The sequence below is a fragment of the Plectropomus leopardus genome, chromosome 2 (genome assembly GCF_026936395.1).
Source record: "Plectropomus leopardus strain MGB_pleo_1.0 chromosome 2, ASM2693639v1, whole genome shotgun sequence".
NCBI classification, from domain to species: Eukaryota; Metazoa; Chordata; class Actinopteri; order Perciformes; family Serranidae; genus Plectropomus; species Plectropomus leopardus.
Window position 1 is genome coordinate 3,840,401 of NC_142177.1, and position 27,291 is coordinate 3,867,691.

Below are 27,291 nucleotides of genomic sequence, written 5' to 3' on the forward strand. Positions count from 1 at the left end.
AAAAAAATAATAATAATATATATATATATATATATTTTAAATACATTTTAATAGAATTCTGAATGTTGCTTTGAAAATGTTCCCCCTTTGTTCTCATGTAACATTGTGGGAATGTTTTGTAAAAAAAGAACATTATATGATCTGTCACCTCTCAACATCCCCACAATGTTTCAGTTAAAACGTTATGTCTTAGTCAGCATTTAACCTTATGGAAACATTATTTGAAATCATAAACATCCATAAAAGTTTCTTTGACCAGTAGATTAAAAATGTTTTCTTTATAACATTTACTTGCAGGTAACTTTAGCCAAAGGTGTGGGAACGTTCCCAGCTAGCTACGTGGGCTCTGTATTGATATTGGCAGCTGTAAAATTTCTTCAGATATTTGTGTATCTCTAAAAAGTTGTCCTGTGCATGCATGTATTTGTTTAATATAGTTATATAATAATAAAATTGACTTTTACAGATTTTCTGCCATTTCTTTTTTGCATTTTTGAGTCGTTCAAAAAAGACAATGAATTAATGTTGTAAAGTGGTTAGAAAAGAAAAAAATGACATCATTTACAGATTTTCTGTTCCAGTCTTGTCTCTGTGTGTGGGTGTCCCAAGAACGCGCACGCAGGAAGTTCCTATCCTGTCGAGAGCGCGAGATATGACGTAAGTTGCTTGCCGCGCAGTGATGATGGCGGTGCGTGAACGCGCAGTAAAAGTAATGGCTGCTCTGGATCGGCGGGTGCCTAGCCTCGATGATTTCGTGGGTCAAAGCTGGACTGCCTGGGCCGAGTGGGCCGGTGTGACGGCGGCGGATGGTAAGGAAGCACACTGACGCAAACACCGGTGGCTACGAAGCCATTTAAGCAAAGCACCGGGGTTTATTTTCGTGGAAACGGAGGACAGAGCTAACCATGTTACCCAAACAAAGACCCTGCCGGGTCCTAGTGCTGGGTGGGTAACATGTTGCTCTCTCCCTGGTCCCGCTGCATACGTTTTCTCCAAGAAAAAAATAAGTGATAGTTATTCAGATATGACCGCTAAAGTGTGTGCTTTGGAGCGGTGGCTATGAAACAAGCTGCCAACGTATAATGGATGCGTTTCATTTGAGTGTAAGCAGCCGGACAGCGGTGGCATCAGAGCGGAAGGAGGCTAGTGTGGATGGCTGGGCGAGCAACTTCTTGCCGTGGAAAGCTAGGCTAGCTAGCTAGCAGGCAAGCCAGACTAGCCGTTGACGACGAGGCAGTTAGCATTAGCATGCTAACGCTAGCAGCAGCAGCAGGAGGATAAGAGTAGACACCGGTGACGGAGGAGGAGTCTGATGCTGTTGCCACCATGTAAATGCTGGCCCAGCCTTTGATATGAGCTAACGTTACTCTGTGTTCTTTTCGCTTCATTTTCACGCTCTCCTTTGCCTGCCAGCGCCACCGCCTCCATTTAATTCATGTGAACATTTCTGTATGCGAAAGGAAATGTCATATGTTTGAGTTTTGCCCCAAAAAGTGTTTCTGCCCTTCCCAGCTATAAGTATGTGCGCTCACTCATTGTCTGGCATCCCTCCAAGTCCCACTCTGTCCATAACTATAAAATAAAGTCCTCCTCCTCCACACAACACCATGATCTACTTAGGATTGTTAGAAAACTGTCAAGAATGACCAGAAAAAAAAGATCAGCAGCAGTGAGCAGAGAAGCTGTTGACCTGCATATTAGTCCTTTATATAACACAGCTTAAGGGCCTGTTTTATGTGCAGAATTTGTGCCATGAGGATAGGCTTCGTCTTGCTGATGAACCTGACACACAACTTTTAGGAAACGTTTGACCTCTTAAGGGGCTTATTGAACATGTGCATGTATGTAATGCGTGTTGTTTCAGGGCCTGATGGGGATGACTGCAGTAAGAATGGCAAAAAGGCTGCAGAGGCTATGTCACTCAGTAAAGAGGGTAAGTCTATACACCATCATGTAAAAGACACAGTAAAATCTGTTGTTTGGGACATCTGAAAACAAGAAACTGATATAAAGATGTGCACTGACCTGTACTGCCTCTAGGAACTGTGCCTCAGCTGTACCTGGTCTCAGACCTTACCCATCCTTGATAATCTAGAGGCACTGGTTTGCAGAGACCCAGAGCAAGTACTAAACCAGGGTAGCGTTATGATTAGGCACCTTCTGGAACCTAGCCTTGCTGTCTGGAGCAGCAGCTGTCCAACAAACACTGCACCTTTTTTTTTGTGTGTGTGTGTCAGAGCTTGACATGATAAATCAGAAGAATCATCCTGATACTGTGTGTGTATAAGTATGTACATCTTCTTGCACTCAAGCTGCATTTACATTTCATGGAAATAACAGCCAAAACAAGCTGATGATTCAGAAGAATGAATTCAGGTCCACAAATATGATTTCATTTTATTTATTTTTTTAAATCACTTAAAACTGGCCTCATGTGCTCCTTGGAAATATAGCATTTACCATATTTCTGAGTTCAAGTACATGAACGCCCCACCAAAGTCGTATTTACAAGTGGGAGATTTTGATGATACCTGAGTTGCCGAGTTGTGACATTTGCGTGACATTTCAGGGCACAGAAATGGCAGAAAGCAATTAAACTGTCAGTAGTTGACCGTAAAAATGATATATTTCATTGTTTTGTTCCTAGTAGCTATCATTTCCTTTTAGTATTTGCACATTTTAATATATGCATCTATTAGCTGTAGCAAGCAAGCAAACTTTGAACTATAAAGCATGCCAGGCGAGGATACTAACATTATTTTATAACACGAGTCGCCGTCTTAACGTCATAAACATCTAAAGATGGCAGGCAAAAGTCAATGTTTGGTCAATGGTAAGAAACTTTTTTATTAATGTATGTAATACATATCCATTTTTGATCACATATTAAGTTTAATAGGGTGTTAATGTTAACTGCAATACATGTAAAGTGACCTGGATTAATATAAAAATATAATATATAATTTGTAAAATATTCAAAAAATGAAATAATATATAAAAATATAAATAAAGTGGAAACAGCTATCAACCTCTTGTTAAATGCTCTTAACATTAAAATGCAAAGAAATGCATGCATGCAATGAAAATGATCCTCGTGTACGTGGATCTGCAAAAACAACCGAAAACGCTGTAGTATGCATGCTAGCCCAGTAGTTGGTGGTGTAACTTTGTAATGACACACTGTAGAAGAACACCACGCGCCTGCATACAAAGGCATTCTCCTACAGAGCGGTGAGTGTAAACAAACAGGAAGACAATAGTGAATGCACAGTAGTGGTGCAACAAATCTACACTTTTCTGGAGGAGGATTAATAAACTCAGTGTAGTCAGCAGCACAAACACAGCTCGGTAATCCGCCTTTGCTTTTATTGTTTTCCTCTTACTCACGTATGACTGTTTGTCTGAAATGTAATGCACATGCCCGAAATGCAGCTGTGATGTCACCGTTCTCACAGGGTCCGTTCACTGCCAGTTTACATGCTGACTGAAGAAGAGGTATTTCAAAAAATAACACTCTGGTACAGTGTCAAAAGTATACGGTCTCAGGCCCCCAAAACGCTGTTGGCACCACATTTCTCATCTGCCAGGGGTCAGCTGTTCTGGTCAGAACATGCTGTTAGCGGCTGTTACACGATCCAACTGAAACAAAACTTCACACCGAAGACACTCTCAGCATCCGTTTAGACTGATGTTGTATTTTGTAGGTAGGCCTTTTTTTTTTTTTGTCATTTACTTTTTATTGGTTTTTAATTTTACATGTAAACAGACAAACAGTCAAACAATCAACATGAAGACCTATAGATGAGTATAGAAGTATCAAGGAAAAAGTATAAGCGTACATAGGGGGACTGGTAAATACCTCAAGTTGAGAAATCAAGAAAAAAGAAATAAAAATAAAGTAATGAGTACTTATAAGTATTCTGATAGTACAGATTGAAATTACCTGAAATCTGGTCTTATGGTAGAGACAAATGCACACCATTTTTGCCAATTATCAATAAATGCCTCTTTTTGTGTTCTTAAATTAAAAGTGATTCTTTCCATTACAAAGATGCTGTGCACTGTATCAATCCATTCATCTACACTAGGTGCCTCCCTCTTCAGCCATTTCTTCGTTATTGATTTCTTACAAGCCACCAGTAATATTCTCAATAGATATTTATCTTTGTTCCTCCAATCCAGATCCTGTAGATCCACCAAATACAACAAACTGAAACAGAAAGTTATTTTTGTTGAAAACACAGTCTCTAGAGTTTGATGTACCCGTAACCAAAATGGGGTCACAACAGGGCAACACCAGAATATATGATAGTGATTCGCCTCTTCGCTTCCACAACATCTCCAACATTCTGTCTGATTGGAAAATGTTCTCTTTTGATATGGAGTATAGAAATAGCGAATGACATTTTTCCATGCATATTCTCTCCAGAGCGGAGAATTTGTTGTTTTCCATTGCTGTTTAAAAATTTCCTTCCAGTTCTCCTGGGCAATTATGGTGTTGCCTTCAGTTTCCCATCTTGATTTTACATTAGATGTATTTTCTTTGTTAAGAGATTGAAGACTTGTGTATAGTTTTGAAATTATCTTCTTATTAGGTTCATCTTTATAAGCTTTTACGAATACCTGTAGGATATCATTTTCAGGTTCATAATTCTTTATAATTTTTTTCCTGATATAGTCTCTTATTTGTATATACCTGAATAGGTCCTGGTTTTGTAAACCAAATTTGTCCTTGAGATCTTGGAAACTTCTAACCGTACCTTTATTTATTAATGAATAGTATGTTGTAAGCCCTAAGGAGGTCCATTCTTTGAATCTATGGTCGTGTTGATTAGGTGTGAATTGTGGGTCATAAGCAAACCATTTCAGGACTTCGAGCGTCTTTTTTAAATTGAACTGTTTTGATACATCACTCAGAAGCTTTAGTGAATTAGTGAGGTAGGCCTTTTTTTAAAGTCAGTTTTGATATGAACCCCTCTATACAGCATGGTAAAGTTGAGCTGTGGGGTGTGCGCCCCATCTGTTTCTGCAAACCTGGAGTGCTGACCTCCAGCTACTGCATGTAATACACTGAGTGTACGCAAGTATCTCATACTGCCCCACTTCAAACATCCCGAACTATTCCTTTAACTTCACCACATCACTGACTGTATGGGTTGAAACTGCTGCACTAGCAGGCCAATCACATGTTGCATTCAATTGAAGAATGCCGAAGTTGATGGGCTGCAAGCAAGTCTATACTTATATTTTTTTCCTCGATCTAGTTACAGAAAAGATCGAATGCAGCTATTGTTTGACTGAGTAGGTTTCGATACTATTTGGTACTGTGTTATATCAGTCAATAACTTTTAAAAGGTATCAGGTAGATGTCTACCTTGTACTCCCTTTCCACTAAAATAAGTACATTTATAGCACGTATTCAGGTTTTTTAAACACAGGTAAATAGGCTATTGACTCCCATTCCTAGAGCTGTGTACACGGCTCTGCAGGGGATGAGTATGCCTTTTGGTGCATATGTTTTTTTTTTTTTTTTTGGTGTATCATTCAAAATCACAGACAGTCGAAAAACAGGTTGGAAACTGTAGAAACGGCATATATGGATGCCTTTTAAAACTCGCCGGTGGTTACCTCTTTACATATTTTACATGTTCAGTCTTTCTTTCAAACTCAGTGTAGCCTAATTGGGATCGATGTTTTAGTGCTGCTTAGGTGGAGAGGGGTGGGAATGCGTGGGGATGCGTCATTGCATTTTGCTGGTTAAGGGGCTAAAAGGACCACGTTCACTCAGGTATTGTGTTCCCGTCAATGCCAATCAGAACAGGTGCTGATAAATACCTGCAGACTCATGTGATCCAGGTGTTAATGCCGATTTTTACCTTTCTCATTACATTAAAACAACAGATGTTCATAGCGGTTGTTTGCGGGTTTTTTGTGCAGTGGGAAAATGGCTCTAGTGTGGGATGCAGTCTAACACACTGGGCGATCGGACTCAATATTGCAAGAATCTGGCAATATATTGCATATAACAATAGAGGGGTTATGATTCAATGTATATATATATTTTATGATACTGTAAGCAATGTGATATTGCAGTTTAAACAATATATAATGTAAGGAAAGCTGTCATAGTATTAAGTACACATATACACCAAATAGGTTTACTCCTTTATGCATTCTGAACAGTGGGGTCTGCATTTCATTTATCACAGTCACTGTAACATCCAACATCATGGAACTACTGTTTGTGCATTCTGAGCAAAGGAATAAACATTTGTCTATATCAGTAAAAAGTGCTTGCAGGATTCTTTAGGTAAATAAATTAAGAAAACAAAATATGTAAACAATTATTCAGTAACCTTTTTGATAATTGATACAGTATCACAAAACATAGTATCGCAGTACTTAAGTGTATCTGTATTTTCTTACGCCCATATTGAGCTAGCAGTGGGGCACACATTACACACCATTAATCCAACACAGAGCTGCGTGTCCAGTCATTGCATTTCATAAGTACCTAATAAATGGCTCATGAAAAAAAAGTTCAATTTTTTAATATTTGCATTAAAATTGAATATATCATTACCTGTGGATGACTGCAGGTATTTCCCAAAATAATGTCAGAAGCCAGGAAGATGCGGACACTGTAGAGGCTCTTTGACACTGCACAAAAAAAAACTGCTAACACCCGCTAACATCTCCCTGTTTAACATAATGGGAAAGGTAACAATCAGCCCTCACTCCCAGGTCAAAGGTGCAGTAGTAATGGGTATTTATCACCTGCTGCTCTGATCTGCATTGATGGAAACACAACCCCAGTGTGAACACCCTAATTTCAGTGTATTACCTGGGAGATGCAATGACACTCTAACACAAATTATCCTCTCTCTCCGCAATATTCAAACATCGTTTCAAATGTAGTTGGCACCAAGTTTGAAAGAGACCAAATAAGTAAGAAATATATAACAAGAAGTAAAGTATGGTTAATCACACCTGCCACCATAGAGCTCGTCAGCCTCTTCATGTGCATCATGTATATATATAGATGTGATTTCATCTTTTCAAACACTAAACCTGATGAAAATTCAAGAAGGATCAGAGCATTGTCTGAATCAAACTTGTGTGCCATGGAAGAGTAAGTGTGCAGGGGTTACCTTTTTCCTCATGTACACCAAAAAAAAAAAAAAAACACAGAAAGGAATACTTGTCTGCAGCAGCGCCGTGTACACAGCTCTGGTGTACTGGCAATGTGAGAGGATTCAATAGCCTATTTTCAGTGAGATTAACTGTGTTTAAAAAAACCTGCATACACACTAGTGACCAGATGGCATTTGGCAGCTGTAAACTAATTTCGCTGTTCTTTTCATTTATTATCAGTGTAGTTTAACTCTAACAGTACTTGTGAAATGATGCTGTCAGAGTTAAACTACACTGATAATGTGAAATGATGTACAATCTTTCCAAAATGCAGCATCATCCTCTTCTGCTCCACAATGTGACACTGCCATGTTACCTCTTCTGCAGTCTGATGTGTGTGTCCATTATATTTCCTCTCCCTTCTCCTTCAAGACATGTCCATCTTTGGCCTCTACCCCGGCCACGATGACTTCTACCTGGTGGTGTGCAGCCATTGTGGCCAAGTAGTGAAGCCGCAGGCGTTTGAAAAGCACTGCGAGCGGCGACACGGCCCTCTGGCAAAGCTGTACGCCCGACTACGTTCTCCCACCCCTGCACCCCAGCCCCAGCAGAGGCCCCACCACGGCCACTCTCCTTCCCATGGGACCAATTCTGCTTCCGTTTCATCCTGGGAGGGTCGTGGCCAGGGGGTCGGGCAGCTCCGAGCAACCCCACCTTCGCCTTCCACTCCACCGCAGTACAGACACTCCAAGAACTCCAAGGATGGAGTACGGTAAGAGCAGAGCGGGGCGAGCATGGGGAGAAAGATCTAACCAGAGTTCAGGGGTCAGAGAAGGGCATTTCACCAGAAAGTAGACAAAAGCTGTAAAGAATGAGTGATTGTGCTGCCCCCTCAGACCCTGTCGACAAGTAAACGGATATTTTTTAAAACACGTTTTCCTCTATGTTTTGGCATTTCATCAACACGTAAACAGAGATTTCGATCACTTAAATGGAGATTTCTGACAAAAGGCCTTCCAAGGTGCAGACTCTGGTTGCTTTGTATCAGTGTAGATGTAAAATGCGGCCTTTGGTGAACACTAGGCGGGCTTCCATTAATCCTCAAACTGCACAAATTGAAAATATGCCTCATGGAAACGCAATTTGGAAAAAACTCCCATTTATTGCAAAAAAGTTTTTACGCTCGCATGAGGCAATGAAACTGCAATGGAAACACTTTTCTAGGTCACATGATGCTATGGCTATGTGGTTTTCAGTAGGAACTGGCTCCCTCATGATGCAGCAGAAGCTACAAGAGGTGTTTTTGCAGAGCACAATTCTTCAAAGATGAGCCGGTCATTGGAAGGTTTTGAATCCACAATTCCTCTGTGAAATCATGGCCTATCACCTTCCAGAAATCCCTCATATGTGGCCGCTCCCATGTATAAGGGCCTTGCCATTATCACTCCATAACACACCAACGTGGCCTTGGGTTAGAAATAATGAGGGCTAGTGTGGTGGCTGCAACAGAAATAAAGCTGCTAATGTTTGAACATCCATCACCATGCTTCTTGGGATGTTATCACCAGAGGAGAAGTCACAGAACATCACTCAGTGGAAACACAGTCATCTCACAATTGTGTTTATCAACATTTTGAAAATATCACCTAAATTTTGCACAGATCCATAATGTTAAACCCCCTCAGTTATTTTTGTGGATCCGTGTACACGAGGATTGTTTTCACAATGTTATATGAACAAGATTTTTTTTTTTTTTTAAATTCAAAGGAAAGACTTTTCCGATTTTGGTAGGGCTGTTCTCGTCTAAATGTGGCCTTAACTTTCTTTGCGACGAAGGAAGCATGCTAAAGATCGCTTACGCCAGCAAGCTTTTGAAGTCCTTTATTTGTTCTGGTGTGGACAGAGACAGCTTTATCAGCCAGTGAGCTTAGTTTAGCCCTAACAGTGGAAATGGAGGGTAAAAAAACAAAATCTATCAGCATTTGTAAAGCATAATAATCAACACATTATCTATTGTTTGTTCAATTTGCCCCAAAATCCAACTGTATTAACAATAAATTGCAACGTTCAGGGGATTATGTGTTGGTCTATTACTTGAGCAGGAGCAGTAACTTCTGCCAGGAAGGCCAGGAAATAGTCTGGCACACAACCAAAGAAAAAACACTTCTTGCTGTTTTTAAGCGTTTGTTTTTAATAGTCCAAGCAAATTAAGGCCTTTTATACATTTATACAGCGCCAAATCGTCAAAAAACTTATATCAGGACACTTTTCATATAGAGCTTGTCGAAACCATATTCTTTAATTTACAGAGACTCAACAATTTCCGCCATGAGCAAGTGTTTTGGTGACAGCAGCAAGGACAAGCTTCCTTTTAAGAGGCAGATTACTTTACATTACATCATATGTCTTGATTTTTTTTGCTATTCATAATCACTAAATAGAAGTACTGATAATAAGCAGCCAAATTGGGGTTGCAGATTTTACTGCCTCTCATTTCAGTCAGTGAAAATTGAATGGCTTACAGGTCAGGGATCATCGCACTGCTGCCATTTTACAACCAAATTAGCAACATTTATTTTAAAAAGTTGTTTTTGTTGTTGCTGCATTTTGTGAGTTTTGTTAAAAGTTTAAAAGCTCACATTTGAATTTGCTGTTCTTCTTCCATCAACCAGACATTCCCCGCTGGAGAAGCCCTCCCACAGCAGCCAGACAGAGTCATCAGTATTCAAGCAGCCGCCGCCTCTGGAGCCTCCGATGAGCTCTCCACCTCCATCACTCAGAGATCCACCTTGGCCGCACGGAGGCACCCCGCCTGGCAGGCCGTCACCTAGTGACAGACCCCCCACCCAGAGCCAGAGGAAGGACTCGCCTCTGGCCTCTGCAGTGCCAGGCCACCGGATCCCTAGACCCTACAACAAAGTGGCCTCCAGTGAGTACAAATGGAGACAAGTGTGTAATGTGGAAAGACTAAGCGGTTGTTGTGTAGTTTATTTAATGATCATTTTTACTTTCTAATTAGATTGGTCATATCCCTATTATCTAGTATAAATAGTAGCAACATACGTTTTGAGAGGAAAATAAAAAAATATTATATATATTTGTATATATAGTGTCGAGATAAAGCCAGAAAATTTTGCAATATTATTATGAAGCCATATTGCTTAGCCAATATAGGAATGCAATGAAAAGGGGTTTTATACAACTCTGAAAAGTTGTCATGACGACAGTCTATCACTGTCTTGACAGACGAAAAGCAAACAGTGGGAATATGCTGTTTAGGTTTAAAGTTAATCTACCAAGGATGGATTTGTGCATGAACTAGGACCCTGCTTTTTTTCCCACTGTGGACGTAGTGGTCTCACTGAACTGACGAGTGTGTGTGTTTGTTTTTTAATGTTTGTCTGAACACACATGACACTGTCTTTCCAGGCTGCAAAGGTAAATCGTGTTATTTAAAAAGCAGTACTGGGTCCTCTGGCATGTTGTGGTTGAAAGTATGTCCATTTGATTGAGTTGTAGCCATTCAGTGCATTCAGCAGCACCCTCTGCCAGCACATGCACAGATCATTTGCCAGCATCCCATTAAATAGGAATTCAGTAAAATTCTGCCATCACATGTGCAGCCCACACTAGTGCCCACACTTGTGCACTGTCTGAGCCAAAGGACTACATGCTTTCATGCAAGTTTTGATGATATTACTGGAAAAAATATTTTCTGAAATTTAAGTTAATCAGCAGATAGGTGGGAGCACACGTAGCTAAAGGCATGTGACAACAAAAGGGTTGCAACCGTATGAGCTCCTCACAGTACGAAAACCATCTCAGAAGACAGCATGATTTCATGGTATCAAGGTATAAAGTATTACATATTTATTTTAGTTATTATCAGTCACAATGACCCTCAAAGGAATGAAAACGGTATTTTTCAGTTGAACAACAGTTTTATTATAATTGAAACTTTAAACCATTTTTCAAAATGGAAGTGGGTGACAAATAAAGAGTGACAGTCAGGTTGCTTTTTTTTAAAAAAAAAAATACAGTAGATACGGTGGCGTCACAGCCGCTCCTTTTGCAGGCGCGTTGTTACACCACCAGCTAATGGCCTGGCATGCATACTCCAGCGTTTTTGGTTGTTTTTGTGGATCAGTGTGCACGGGGACTGCTTTCACAATAGTATGCGAACATGGATTTTTTTTTTAAATGCAAAGGAAAGACTTTTTTCTAGGGCCATTCTTGTCTAAAGGTGGCCCTAGTTTCTCTGCTCCCCACCTGTGGAACAAACTCTGAATACCTGGAAACAAAGAGCTAAATAGACCGAAGACCTCAAGTGTTTGAATGCAATTTTAATGCTTTCTTAATGCATTGTATTTCATGAATTTCTGTGCCCCTGTAAGGCACTTTGAATTGCCTTGTGTCTGAAGGGTGCATGTAAGCAAACTTGCCTTGCCATTGCATATGGTATGATATGGTAAATACAGGCTGAACAAATAAACCCCATATTTACACTTCATTACTTTATTTCTATTTTATGGAGAGTTTTCACCTTTAGTGTAGCTGGGTAGCCGCCCTAGTGTCTGAACAGAATGCTTTCAGGGGCAGTCACTGTCGTTATACACGTACGATGTTCAAAAAGACGCCTCAGGTTGTGGTTATACATGTAAAGTGCAACTGAAACGCACACCGTTATGCAGCCTGTGTTAGACAGCTGTATTGATTAAAATAGCCTATCCTCACTGACAAACATGGCTGAATCACCTCCTGTGTGGACAAAAACACTTTCAGCTCGTAAAACACAGTGTGGTGAAAATGTATAAAATGTAAATGTTTTTATTTTTGGGGGGTGTTTGTTGGCATTATTGGCAGCACTCTGTGGGGGTTTAGAGATGTTTTGATGTGTTGTTGACCGTGTGATGCTGTAGCCAAGATGCTCTCTGTGTTTCCTCAGAGAGGGAGTGTGACTTGGACAAACACTGCGGCGTCCTTGACCCTGACAGGAAGAAGGTCTGCACTCGGCTCCTCACATGCAATGTAAGCTCCAAACACACTCTGCTTCACCAGTCAAACGTGCTACTTCTCGTGCCTCAGATTCTCACATCCGTACAGTCTCTTCTTTCTCATTTCTCTCCTTTTCTTGTTTTCATGTTCTCTCTCGATGCTCTCTGTAGTCCAGTAAAAGGTTGAGTCTTAATGTCAGGATCCAGTTTTATAACCCTTGGTTTTAATCTAATGCAACTCATGAGAGCCGGAACGTAGGTTGTGAGTTTGTAGTCTCTTTATTACTCACAGGGACAGCCAACAAGTCAGATTTTTTTTTTGCACCTTTATCAGATAGTTGAGAGCTAACAGAAATCCATCTGCAGTAGAGAAGAGATAACGTGATGAAAGCATTTAACAACAGAGTGACACCCCGAAAGCTTTTCTAAAAAAAAAAAAAAAATGAATTGCAGATTCTAGAATATTAACTGCTGTTTACTTCAGAGACAAGCAATTGTCAGTATATAGCCTATTAGTGACTGGCTGTCCCATGGTCTAAGTGATTAATCTTTAAGTGATTTTTGACTTTTATCCGTTTTTTCTGAGAAGATTTTTATTTTTCTGAAAAAGTTCGTTTTTGAGTGGGCTATAAAGACTAATAGCAATATGTTTCTCTTTTATTTACATCAACTAGTGCAGTGCCTGTTCCAAACATGCCTGTTTGGAACAGGCTGATTGCTTGGTCAACTTTCCCAAGAACTGTTTATATGAACAACCTCACACTTGACACTGCACTTTTTTGGTCCTAAGGAACACACTGGGCCCAAACAGCTACAGATGTATTCTGATGTTTAGATAAGAGAATAATGAAATCAGATTGCCATTCTAACTCATAGTGCCAACATTGGAAAAACATGCAGTTCAACAGTATACTACTTACTTATTGTGTACTTGAACTACTTGTACTGTTACATTTACCTATCAGTAGGTTTACATAATGTTAGAAAAAGTTTGTCACTTATAAGGGAGGGAGGGGGCAGCAAAACAGGTCAGACATTGAAGGCCTGAGGAGTACACGCACAATACTTACAGATACAGTCCGACTGAGGTGTTTACATGATGGAATAGCTCGACTTTCAAACTATCTTGCTGTTTTAGTCCGATTTCAAGAAATTTGATTCAGTGCGATTTCAGCTAGACTAAAATGTTTACATGTATTTTAAAAGTCTAGGTTTAGATTTTTTAACATCATTCAAGGGTACTAACAGCTCCATCTATGAAGAAGAACTGATTGTCAATCTAGTTTTCCACCAGATTTTTTTTGTGTGTTGTGTAAAGGTATTTGCATGAGTTCTATTCATTACACTTTCTTCATTTAATTAGTTAAAATTTGCAGTAAAAGTTAGGATACAACATCTGATGGCCTGGCTCCACCTCAGGGAATCACAGGGTCCTCGTGTAACAGTTTGCACAAAAACCAGTGCGATCTCTTTGTTAGATACCGTAAAGATCTTTACATTATCTCACTCTCAAATTACATGAAGGGATTACAGTCATACAGTGAAGAAAATAAAACCACTATTGAAAGAGCAAGTGTGAAAAAAAGCAGTGATAACGCTGTGACGTCAGAGTAGATGTTCTCAAATGAATTCCACTGCAGTCATTGCTCTGTGCTGCTGATGAGCACCGACTGATACTGAGTGGTGAAAATGGCTCCCAGCACAGGAAGAGTCCATATATGGTGGCTGGTGTGTGTGAAGGAGGAAGTGAGTGTGAGAGGCCACATCCAGCAGAGTAGAGACAGGATGACCTGATTAACAGGAAATGACAGGAGTGTCGGGAAAGACACGCAGGAAAACAGGCTGCATCTTCCACCTGCTCTGTAGGTGAACACACTCAGTGGGCGGCTGTGTTTTCTCTCCCACCGGCTACTAGGAAGGAAATATGTCAGCGAGGCATTTAACTATTCATTTAGAGTGATGGAAATGAGTGTGTGTGTTTATAAGCCACACAGTGATGCATAATTATAACAATAACAGCTACTTGATAAAGCCTCCTGAGTGTGCTCCATTGAAAGAATTTGTAAAACACTTGACACTCTTGCTAAAAATAATTAATGAATTTGTTTTCTGACAGAGTGTGTGTCATTTAAAAAAATAGTAGAGCTGTCAGTATTAATATGTTAATTGTGAGGCGATTAACTCTTTTAAACCAGAGCAAATCAGCCCGAATTCTTTCAAAAATGGAGTGAAGAAGACAGTGAGTGAGTAAATAAATGACCCAAAAATTAGCAAGAAATTCGTAAAAAGTACAAGGAAATTGCCTGAAATTTGCTCTGAAAAATGTTCTTAACAAATTGTAATAATTATATAACAGCATTTTAAAAACATAATTATGATAATATTAACTACAGTTTTTCCCTACCTTTTTTTTCCCTAGACAATTTTGAAAGAAACTGCACCAAGTTTCTCAGGGTTCAGTGGTCTAAATGTTGTGAATGGCATCTGAAATCAGTACAAGAAAAAGTGATGTCAATCCAGGTTTCAAAGTGTGATGTGTATATAACGCAGCATTTTTTGTTTAAAATCATGTTTACCGCTGTCTGACATTCCCCTCTTTAAGAGGCTGTACTGGCCTGAGTTTTAAGCCAGAGTGATGATACTGGTATCATATAAAACTGAAAGACCTCATACCAACCATGTCATTCATAGCTTGTCAAGAAGGAGGCTGAATAACACTCTAAAGTAAGGCGAAATATCAGTGATGGAAAAAACACATGGCCATTGCAGACGTCACATACAACTTGTAATGTGCGATGAGCATATGTAATCCATGTTACTTAATACCAGCGGTCGAGAAAATTCCTGAAAGCCTTATTTGAGGAAAAGTACAGATGTCAACAAGAAAATGACTTTGGTAGAAGTTAAAGATATAATATATGATATGCACTGTACTTAGGTATCAAAAGTAATCTTTTGATATGAAATGTACTGTATTGCAAATTATGATGTTTACTTCTTTGTAACATACACCTCCTTAAAAATGCAGAATACATGATGCTTCAAGAAAAGTGAGGTCTTCACATCCTAAAGGATTTAAAGAACAAAATCCAATTTTACCTTCATTTCCATTTCCTCAATCATCTGTCCATCTCCTTCCTTCCTCTCTTCCTTCCCTCATTCGTAGTAACTCAAATGCTTAAGGGCAATGTTTCGAAGTAAACATACATTTTATTCAGGAAATGTAGTGAAGTAAAAATGAGTTGACAGAAATATAAAAACTTAAGCACTTCATGTGCCGTCCTCCTCTTCTTTTCCTTCTTCTTCTGCCTCTTCTTATTCCTCTCATACTTCTCCTGTTGCTTCTTGTATCTCCTCCTCTGCTTCTTCTTTCTCCTCCTCCTCCTCCTCTTGTGCTTCTTCTTTTTCTGGTGCTACTGCTGCTTCTTCTGGTGCTTCCTTCTCCTGTGCTGCTTCTTCCTTTTCCTGGGCTTTTTTTTCTTTTTCTTCTTGTGCTTCTCCCCCTTGTGTATCCTCTTCTCCTCCACCTTCTCCCTTAGCTCCTCCATTTCTCCGTTTTACCTACAGTCCACTGTATTTGGCTGCACGGCGACACTAGAGTAGGTAGAACCTGTAGCCCTTGCTGCAGGTTCTTGGTAGAACTCATGTTAGGGTACAGCGGCTGCAGGGGAGTTGCATCCTGCTGCAGCCTGTTCAAAGAACAGATCATCAGTGTCTCTGGGCGGCAGTCGCAGCGGTGCTGTTTGGAAGCACCTTCACAGCTCAAGTGAAGCATCCTGAGAATTATTATATTGCCAACCCTCTCATTTGGCAGGCCAGTGCATAATTTTATAACACTCACCAGATACAAGTTTTAGCCGTTTCCTCAAAATGAAGACAATCTAAAAGAAATAGTGACTAAATGCTGGTATCCCCTGTCCTGCTCCTCAGATCCACTCCATCCACCAGCGAAGGAAAGTGGTGGGCCGCAGCAAGAACTTTGACCAGCTGGTGGCAGAACTGAAGACCAAGGTCCGTGAGAAAGGGGCTCAATCCCTGGAGGGAGGCTCCTCCACTGGACGATCCCCCAGCCCAGAGGCCCCAAGGGAGCAGGCTGGGGCCCCACACTGCAGGAGGCCTCTGGCCAGCCTCCCTGCTTTCAGGTAAGTGAACCTTACTGAAGCTGTGATGTTTAATTAACCTCAAAACCTGCACGCATCAAAACCAGGTGCGTGGATGTGGTACACATGCTCTGAACTTTATCCTCTGTGAAGAGCGCTCATTTGACCCTCCATACCACACTCACAGCTGCTCAGCATGTGTTGATTTGTTCAGGGCTTAAAGTCCTCCTGCACTGTGCTGGATCTCCGGTGTAAGGCTTTGGGTGAGTGGAGGTAAAAATGTAATCCACTAAGGTTTGTTGTGGATGCAGTTTACATGTTCACGGCAAAGGAGTTCATCTAAAATGGCAGGACAGGAACACAGCTCTCGCTCTCAACCTAACAAACATGACTAACCAATCAGAAGCAGAGGAGGACGGAGTTTTGCAACACGTGGGTTCTAACGTTAGCGGTGCGGGGTAATGATTTGGTGTTAGAAATTTAGATTCAGCTTAGGGGTGGGTGATATATCACATATACTCGAGGTATTGCAGTTTGTTCCTCATGCGATGTATAAAATAACTGTCGCGAGTATCAAGTATGAAGTGTTTAGTTGTTTTTATAAGCCATCTGCGTTTCAGTTCTCTCGCTCTCTCCCCTTGGCTCTCTGCCTCTCTCTCACACACACACATACACAAAGCAGAACCATGGAGCACTAGTGCAATTTGCAAATATTATTACTATATGAACTGGAGAGCTGTTAGTTTGTTGCCTGCTCACAGTGAATGTATCTACACGGTTAAAAGCGCCGTGGTATCTGTATAACTGTCTGCTAACGCTAACATCCAACTGTTGACCGAAAGCTTCAAGGCCACAACATAAACACCAACACTTAGTGCCTGAGATGAGCGAGGCCCTTCTAAATGAAAGCACCATTGATCCCACTTTGATTTATTTAATTCTAACAATACTTTTTAAAAATTTATTTTAAAGTACTTTTTTTAAAATGTCCTTCTATATGTATTTTATCAAATGTTATGATAAAAATTGTGTATCCAACTTAATTATATGACAGTAGCTACTTTATCAGGGTCAGCTACTGAAAGAAAGGCAAAAAATACTATTGACCAAGATTACTTGTACTCCCAACATACAGCAGAAGTGAGTATGTTACATATCTAATTAACCAGTGTTCAGCCCCCAAATGACCTGCTGACTGTCAAGGTTAAACTGAAGCTGTAAACATTCAGACAGTCTGCAGTTCTAATTACTTCAAGATTAAACCAAAGAATTATCAGCAGTTTCATGACATAATCATCACACCTATAGCTACTGTCAGTTCTCACACACTCACTCATGTTTTCCTGCACTGTTTCTCTATTACGCTTTCTCTAAATAAAGATGCTAAATGTCAACATCAGCAGATTAACAACACCCATCACAAAAACTCCTCTCCCTGCAGAGACACCTGTTTACCAAAGGCTGACAGGTCAGGGTGGGAGGGTGGCTGTTAACCCATTCACACTGACCATTAAAATACGTTTAACCCTTTAAAACCAGAGCAAACCAACTTAAATTCTTACAAAAATGGGGGAAAGAACATAATGAGCAACTTAACAGGAAATGACCCAAAAATTATTAAGAAATTAGTAAACAGTTACATAAAACATACATAAACATTACATAACAACATACATAAAAATTACCTTAAAAGTTGCAAGTAAAATAAGTTGATGAACTGAAAAAAGTACAAAAATTTTTTAAAAAGTATTCTAGATTCTGTAACATATTTTGAACATAAAGTTCTTCTAATCATGTAAATAGTTTCTGGACATTTTACCCTTTTTTGGGGGGGGGGGGGGGGGGGTTCATTTTCTCATATTTTTTCTCTCTTTCTCTCACTCTCCTATGTTTAAAATTAATTTTCAGGTTGTTTGTGATTAACAGCAACATAGAACCTTATATATTATTTTTTTTTGTGCAGTGTCAAATGCTTCAATTTAATTCAAACAATTTAATTCATCCCAAAGAGCAATTCAGTTTCAACAGCCTACAGACCTACAAAAATACACAAATCAACAGCAGACAGGAGCAAGGAGTACGCCAAAGACAACAAAAAATAATTAATTAATTAATTAAAAAATCAGGATGTCAACGGGCAAATACTCACACTCATGCTGATCTGCACCCACAATGCACCTGTGTGGGATCAAAAATGTCAGTTTGAATGGGTTTCAGAGGAGCATTTTTTGCACTTAACAGTCTGAATATAACAATTTAGTTTCCACAGTGTATTTCAGACATTTTGTTGCTGAGCTGGAAATTTCAAGATTAACCAGAAAAACACAATCTTGCCAAAATGTATGCCATATGCATGAACACAGCCAAAATGATCAAAAAAATGAAGACTGAAAAGCTTGTAAAGTGCACTAAACAGTCCCTACCGGTTAATGTTCCTGGATTTTAGTGACACACGTGGCACAGGTAGTCATTGTGAGACAGTGAGCATCAGTATATTCTTGTACATGATCATTAGAGAGATCACTAAACAGAATATCTGAAAGTCAAATTTGTTTGTTTTGCAGTCGGTCGACAGCTGTGGCCGAGAGCAACGCGGAGGAGGAGAAGCAGCGGCAGGATGACGGGAGTCTGCGAGCCCCCTCACCTCTCGTCCATGGACGAATCTCCAGCGATGAAAGTGAGGCAGAAGGACCCGAGGAGCTTGTGGAGCTCCCTTCGTCAGCTGCACATCCCAGACCATTAGCGGTGAGCAGTTTGTACTTTGGTTTTTAAAGATCACCTTCAATGATTTATAAGCTTGTTAACATGTCTATACCATGTTCTTTTATATGCTACAAGACACATCATGAGAGAAATAAGTAGTCAGCGCTCCATGGCTGAGAGCTTCTGTCTTGGAACTGGGGTGTACCGATGACAGTCTACAAAACATGGAGTCAGACTTCCAGGGTTTCATATGTCACTCAGCTAAGAAACCAAACTATCAACTGGTGGGATGGGGCCTGCCATATCATTGGCATAATACTATTTAATTGAAGAGTATCAGAAGAAAAGCAGGTGTAGCTACTTATCAGTATTTTGCAAAGTTTTACTTCACTTAAACTTGCCAAAGCTGGTGAAGAAGGGAACAAGGTTTTTTTCAACATCAGGAACACATTATTAGCTTTATGCTAATGTGGTCACACTGAAGGCACTTGTTATATGTTAGTTATGTTTCTAACCTTGTGGAGAGTGAAGGGCAGAATCAAAGGTGAGGAGGTAGATTTGGTTGAGATAGAGGGGACAGCACTACTAAAATTAGAAAAAGTCTTCCCTCCATGTTTTAAAAAAAGTCTGCTGTGTGATAACATTTTGAAAATGTTTCTCATGTACACGGATCCACAAAACAACCAAAAACACTGTAGTTTGCATGCCAGGCCAGTAGTTGGCAGTGTAATTAAACACCATAGAAGAACACCAAGTGCCTAAGCATGAAGACTATCTTCTGCCGAGCGGTGAGTGTAAACAAACAAGAAGACGATGTCAAACTCACGCACGAGAACCGACAATCTAAATTTTGCTGGAGGATCTTTAGTAAACTCAGTGAAGTCAGCGATACAAACAGTTAGGTAGTCCGGCATTGTTGTTATTGTTGTCCTACTCGCATATGGCTATTTATCTGAGACATAATGTACAGCGAGATCAGGTGCAGGGCATGAATTTTATGGTGAGCACTGCTGGTTGGGCTTTTTTTCTGTGTTGGAAAGTGTTGAAAAAAGGTAAACAGAGCTAAAACGCTGCGCTGCTCACCATCACTTCTACTGTTCAGTTACAGAAGAGGACAGACAAATTCCACAAAGACAAAACTGCATTTACAAGTGCTGAACAACAACAACAATGCAGCAGAAATCTGTTCATATACTTTATCTTTTCCTCCCATGAAGCCACGCAGACCTGCGGGTCCGTCCTCTCTCCCTGCTTGCTATAGCCTTCCCCTCATCCACAGAGCAGGTACTCTACATTGTGCCAACAGGCTTACTTCCGCAGATATTCCATATCATAGCAACCAGACACTACCAAAGCATCTCAGCTCTAAAGAGCTCTAAAACAATTGTAGCTGGGTGTTTCCAGGTCAGAAAAAAGTGCTTTGGTGCATTCGGGGCCTAAGACATGAAGGGATTTTTTTTCATGGAAAAATATATGATTTTTATAAACAAAGATGAGGCTCTAATCAATGCCAGGAGACAACTTATACAACTGGAGAAGAGAACCAGGGATTTCCTGCCAAAACTATTCATTGTTTTCCTTGCAAACACAGTATATTTGAAAGCCGGACAGATTTTTGACAGTATTTTAGCTCGAGACCTTAAGAGGCCAGTGCAAATTCCTGAATTTTATTGATTTATTTAGTTGTTTAAATTAGCATTTATAATTTTCTGACATCGTGTTGGCAAAATGCCTTGAAATTAATTTCAGAAATATGACCCTGGCAAACAATGACTATCAAGTGTTCATGGCTTGCTGTGTTGCTGAAACAACAGAACATGTTAGCAAAGCAGACACCAAAGAACGCCAGCATCCCATTAAACTTGTTTCTGTCACCTGCTGCTGCAAAACAAACCTTAACAGCCTGAACTCAGAGCTACTCTAGGCATATTCTATCATCGTCATTTTCCAAAGTATTGATTTAGATACTAAAATCCATTAAAACAGCACAGCTGCACAGCATACTAGATCTGCTCCCGTGCTTTTTGTCAGATGTCGTCTCTGCAGATTTGTCTTCAGACCGCAGTACTTTTGTTCTGTAAAGACTCTGAGTGTTGTGTTGCACACTGAGGATATTGTCTCTTGTGATGAGATCACAGGTGACTTTTCCTTGTGATTACTGATTGTGGTAAATCCTGTTGCTGCCCAGTTGACTGATGCACTGCTCTTTCAGTGCCAGCTAAACCTTCCTGCAGGTCCTCGGCAGAAAAAAAAGGGGAGCTCGCTGTACCTTACCGCTATTGACAGTTGTGTCAGAGAATTATCTTGGCTTGTCTTAATGTCACTACTTTCATGTTACATCAATAATATAATAGACTTGGACAATGGACATTTTAAAGCTGTAATCTTCATGTATCTTTACAGCAATCCATTGCTCATCATCTTTATTTTCAGATGCTCAGTCAGAAGATAAAGGAGTCAAAAGAAAAGTGGTTTTATATTTAACTAAAATAATACCTACATTTATTATTTAACCCTTAGGGACTGTTCGGTACATTTTACATGCTTTTCGTTCTTCATATTTTGATAACGTTGGCTGTGTTCATGCATATGGCTTCAATTTAGGCAAGGTTGTGCATTTTTGTTTAATTGTGGAATTTCCAGCTCAGCTCCTACAACAAGTCTAAAATACACTGTGCAGATAAAATTGTTATATTCACATTGTTAAGTGCAAAAAAATGTGCAATTGAAACCCATTCAAACTGACATTTTTGATCCCACAGCCATCAAAGCATAAAAACATGCATTGTATTATTTCTGGGTGTCATTCTGGGCTTTTGCCTTGGAATTTACTATTTTCCAGCTGGTGATGTCATTTTTACCATTTCTGGCATATGGAGAAAACCCATGCTATTTCCACTAGACGCACTGTTACAATCAATGTTGCTGCAAATCATTGACAATCCAGGCTGTGATCATCAAAAAAATATTTACTTTGCATGCAGTATATTGAAAAAGTATTTTTTTTTCATCTTAAAAACATAGTGACATCATGACAAAAACCTGGCATTTAAAAGGTTAAAATTCTCAAAATTAACTCAAATAAGTACGAAATAATAATGTATAATATTCTTTAAAGCTTGATTTTGAAAAGCACATTTTGTGCACAGAGCCATTCAAGTGTACTTATGTTACATTAAAGCAGGCCCTAAGGGTTAATGAAGTTGATGCATAGTAACTATGCATTTCACTGAGAACTGGTGTAGTTATTCCCTGCAGGTTAAGGTTTTCATATTGTTTTCTCCAGAAAAACATCAAAACAGAGCCAAAACACCAGTGAAAGGTGATTTGACTATAACAGTGAGACTGCAGAATAACGCAGGATTTCAGACGATGGATTTGCTTTTAAGTCACCACTGCTACAGATAACAGGAAGAGACACTCGGCTGCAACAGCTTAACAACAAGTCTTCTTTCTGCAGGTGTGTTCGTTTGGCAGCCACGCACTGGGTCACGGCATCTACACTTTTGACAGGAGACTTCATCACCTGAGGTCGGCTCTCAGCAGCATGCTGGAGCAGCACATCAGCGCTCATCTCTGGAAGTAAGAAACTTGAGCTCACATTCCTGCTCAGCCACTTTTGGCTTTGCTCTGCTTTAATGTTGCTAATTCTCAAAGTCGAGATGAAATGCAAAATGCCTTTTTTTAACCCTTGAAGATCACATCCTTTGTTATATTTTTAACCTGTTTTAACAATATTTGCCTTTTTTGGGGGGAATATTTGGGGGGTGCTGTCCAAACCCAACAGCTTTGCTATGGAAACAGTCAGTACGTTTACATGATGTTAGAAAAAGTGGAATTATTTTATTAGTCCGACTAAAACTGGACTTTTAAAATATATATAAACTTGTTTGTCCGATTGAAATAGCACTAAATTGAATTGATCAAATTCTGAACGTGCTGCAAGTCACCACGCAATTTAAAATGTAAGCACTGAGGAGAGACTTGTTTTTAATTTTGGCCTAGGTGAGGGACATACAACTTGAAAAGGTAATATTTTGTATTTATTTTGAATAAAAGAGTCACACCCCAGCCACCCCCCTCCTCTGATAAAGTACAGTCCCACAACACCAGCATCAAAGCTAACGATGTCCTGCTGTGGACGAGGCTGCAGCAAAACATATTTTACCAAAGAAAAAAACATCAATATGAGTTTAAAAGTACACAATATTTGAATATTGTCTCCTCTTTAGCTTCCACAACAGCTGATGGTGGCAGCAATAGAGCAGCAGCTCCGCCGTTCAGTGGAGTAAAATGACGTTTTTTCTCAGTGGAGTTTTTGATACGACGTCCCTGTTGGGGATCACTTAAACTGATATTGATTTTTTTAAGTAGTATGAAACCAATCAATGAAGGCAGAGTTTGCTCAGCCCTGTTTGACTATATGTACATGACGTAGTGGTTTTCTACCCCAAAGTTTGCCTAACTGCATGTAAATATACTGATAGTTCCCACCCTCCAGTCAGCGGGCCATTAATCCCAGGTGCTATATTTTAGGAAATTGACTTGTAAGTCAGGTTCAGTATTGTGTTTTCCACTGCAGGTACCCTGACTAGATTCACTAGTGTTTCACAACTGATACCAAACAGGGCATTTTCCAACCTGCTTTGCTATGTTTGAATATATTTTTCTACACAGTTTGGTTTATCAATTGAACAAAATGAGTTGAACGTAGAGCCACATGGTAACCAAAGGTTTGCATTGCCTCTGCCTCCTGTCCAGTATATTGAACTGGTGTCAGTCTCTGATAAAACTGAGCTGTCAGTGTCATGTGGGCGACATGCCTACGCCACAAATGTTCAGCCCACTAATGCAAATGCATTGTTACCATCCGGATCACTTAGTTGAATTTTGCCGATCACCGGGAACGTTTTTAGAATGCTTTGTTGCAAATGACAATTGGTAGCATCAAATGTACCACTCTCTTTCGCCTCCATCCAATTTAGGTTTCTTTTTAGATTCTCACCCACTGAAAACCGGACGAGTTGCATCAGATGCTGGGCTTTGGTAACACTAGCAGATAAACTTGAGTGTAACCCACTGCTTAGTCACCAGTAGATGAAGCAGATGGTGTTCTCTGCTGCCCAGAATAGCAGTGGTGAAGAGTCTGTGAAGTTGGCAGGAAGATGGAGACTGACTGACTGCGTTAACAGGCACATAAGAAAAAAAGCTCATTGGAAAAAAACGGGGGTTCGGATCATCAGAGTGCTGCAGTTAACATTGACAATCTGTGCAATCAGCCACAACTCTGCTCCTGAAATAAGATTGGCACTCTGCAGCTTTATTGTATTAAGATTATCACACATATTTGGTGACCAGTGCAGACTGCAGACCTTAAATAGGGTTCCAAAATATCAAAAAAGAATAAGAATATACAATATGCCCCCCACCAGGCCAATGTCAAGACGCACTTTAAACCAAACCAATGGAATATAAAAGGATAGTAAAGCACAAAAACAACACAGAAACTAATGCATCACATTTTATTTTGCATTTTGTTGTGCTGTGTTTTCTGTATGAAAGCCTCAGTTCTTAATAGGGGTGCAAAAAGGAGAAGCAGTGTTTAAATCACAGGACATTTTTTAAACATTCTGGTAAACTTAACCGAAAACACAACAAGCTGCGGCGCAGTGCGGCCTGCGATAAGCAGTCAGTGGTTGTAACTGATGTTCATTTAATATTTTTTTATTGTAGTAGTTTGCATTAGTTTAGAGGAGATTTCAATATTGAGATACCATGTATACCGATATAGCCTAAAAACATTTTGCTATTATTTTACAGCCATACCATGCAGCCTGAGGGTGAGGTGCTGCTTGGTGTATTTTCAACATAACTCACAGTCAGAATTATTAAACCAGCAAGAGAAAGCTGGTAATGTAGCACCAAGTTTTTACTTTTTAATATTTGTACTAGTTTACTCAACATGGGCAGCAGTTAACATTAAAACCATATTACACTTAACGTGCAATCAAAACTTCATATTTAATATGTGAATTACTAAAACAATGTGTTACCATTGACCAAACATTGACTTTTGCCCGCCATGTTTATGCAATTATGACGTCAAGATGGCACCTCGTGTTACAATGTTATCAGTGTTAGTGCACTGGCCTGGCCTATAGTTCAAAGTATGCTTGCTACAGCTAATAGCTACTTATACTAAAATGTGCAACTCCTAAAAGAAAATGATGGCTACTTGGAAAAAACTTTTTACTGTCGATTGTCGACACTATTTCCATGTTTTCCGCCTTTTCTGCTGCCCTGAAATGTCACGCAAACGTCACAAAACGGCAACGTTTCTCACCCGTAATTACGACTTTGTAGGGCCGATCATCTGCCCTTAACTCATAAATACAATATTTCCGAGGAGCACATGAAGGCAGCATTAGAACCACAGTAGGCTGCCGACAGAAGTTAAAAGTTTCCCATTCATGATTTTAATGGACCAGCCAATCAGCATGGTATTTTATTAAAAGATTTAGAATAAAAAAATAGGTATATGTATTATATGATTAACAATATTCAGATTTAATACAGGAAATAGTGTCTACTCAAAGAAAACTAAACTGCACAGTCGATACTGAGCTTGTTACGACTTGCACATTTCAGTCAGTAGTGAAAACGCTTCCGTTCTAATGCCTCATATTCTTGTCATTTTATAAAACACTGTTGGCAATCTTGATTCTGATCTGTTGTCAGTTTGATTATTGATTTATGGATTTTTTCTCTTAAAATCCAGGAAAATACCTCAAGCCACAGACCTTCAGTCTCCACCTTCTGCCAAGACCATCACTTCTTCGTCTCCCTCCTCCATAGCCGCCACTTCGTCTTCTTCATTGCATTCTAAGGTTCGCACAGGAAGTCATATCAGCTCCTCCCTCAAAACCGCATCCTCCTCCTCCTCCTCCTCCAGTCGTGGTCCAGGGAGACCCTCGACAGCCATACAATCGGAGAACTCGGGGAGCAGCGGGAGCAGCACTGGTGCTGGCCACATGGTATCTCCGGGCAAGCCGGTGACGGTGCGTCAGGCGGGTGGTGGGCGACCCAAGAACCCCGTGGGGCGTCCCAGCAAGCAGATGCTGAAGCTGCGAGAGGAGGCCGCCACCGCCGCTGCCCTCCGCAAACGGAAAGCCCCATCCCAGGAAGGGGAGCACTCAGGCCCCGACAGGAACTGCATCATCCTCCAGGACCGGGGCCGCCCACCTTCTGCTGCCTCCTCCTCATCTTCTTCTTCTAAACCCCCCATTCCCTCGCCTCTCCCACATGGACAGACTAACGGCACGCTTTCCCCCAGCAGCAAACCCCGCCCCCAGCCCTCCCCCTCAGAGTCCCACTCACCAGCCGCCAAGGCGGTGTGGACCTACAGACGAACACATGCTCCTCTGGGCCATTCATCACCCCCGGACCCCACCTCCGCCACAAACAACTCCCACAGCAGCCGGGGCGGCGTGGGGGACTCAGGACTTCACGGGCAGGGCAGCGGGAGGGGTTTTGAGCACCAGGGGCTTGTGAAGAAACGCAAGGGGGGCGGCATGGAGGAGCACTCGCCATCCTCCAAACCCTCGGCGCACCGTCTGCCCTCCTCCTCTTCCAGCTCTGCCACCTCCTCCTCCTCCTCCCCCTCTCCGCGCTCTAACTTCTACCCATGGAAGGACAGTAAAGGCGGGGGGCTGGCTGGAGGCGTGGAGAAGAAACTGGGCACACAGAAGGTGAGTTTGGATGAGAGAAAAACACAGAATGAAGCACACAGGATGACAGGAGAAAATGATGTTGCAGTTTAAGCTACAATATGCAGAATTCTCCTGCTAGACTGTATTGTTGGTGTCCGTGTTGTTTTCATGGTGATGATTTGTACTGAAAGTCAGACTGTACAGCCCGCACGGCTTCTCCAGGCCAAGCAGAGGCAGACGATGAGCGCTGCCAGTCACACGAGCACGACCGACCCCGATTGTTTTTCTTTTCTTATCATCACTTCTTGATCTGTGACTGATCCTTTACTTTAACCCTTTGAAACCCGAGCAAACCGGCTTGATTTCGTTCAAAAACAATGAGCAATTACATAAAAAATGACCAAAAAAAGCAAGAAATGTTTGGTTTTTTTTTAAGTTACAAGAAAATCAGCTGAAAAACCAAACAAAAACAAAGTGAAGAAAAGTAAAAGAATAAAAAAAATGGAAATTACCTGAAAAAAGTGCTAAAATAAAATTAAGTTTAAAGTTAAGTATAAATGAATGACATTTCGTTTACTGTAACCTAATTTTAAATATCAAATTGTAATAAATATAAATATAGTTTTCTTGATATTTTTTCTTAGTCATTTG

At 40.4% G+C, this 27,291-nt stretch overlaps 1 protein-coding gene across 1 annotated transcript in view; it reads left to right on the plus strand.

Moving 5' to 3' along the window:
- The first annotated feature begins 658 nt into the window (after window positions 1-658).
- atxn7l2a (ataxin 7 like 2a) overlaps window positions 659-27,291 on the plus strand; it is a 30,218-nt gene continuing 3,585 nt past the window's right edge. Inside the window, exons 1-9 of the mRNA XM_042498706.2 lie at window positions 659-809; window positions 1,865-1,933; window positions 7,567-7,906; window positions 9,807-10,063; window positions 12,080-12,162; window positions 16,059-16,270; window positions 18,793-18,973; window positions 22,392-22,513; window positions 25,710-26,679. Of these exons, the coding sequence (XP_042354640.1) occupies window positions 680-809; window positions 1,865-1,933; window positions 7,567-7,906; window positions 9,807-10,063; window positions 12,080-12,162; window positions 16,059-16,270; window positions 18,793-18,973; window positions 22,392-22,513; window positions 25,710-26,679 (2,364 nt within the window). The 5' untranslated portion in view covers window positions 659-679. The remainder of the gene's footprint in view (window positions 810-1,864; window positions 1,934-7,566; window positions 7,907-9,806; window positions 10,064-12,079; window positions 12,163-16,058; window positions 16,271-18,792; window positions 18,974-22,391; window positions 22,514-25,709; window positions 26,680-27,291) is intronic.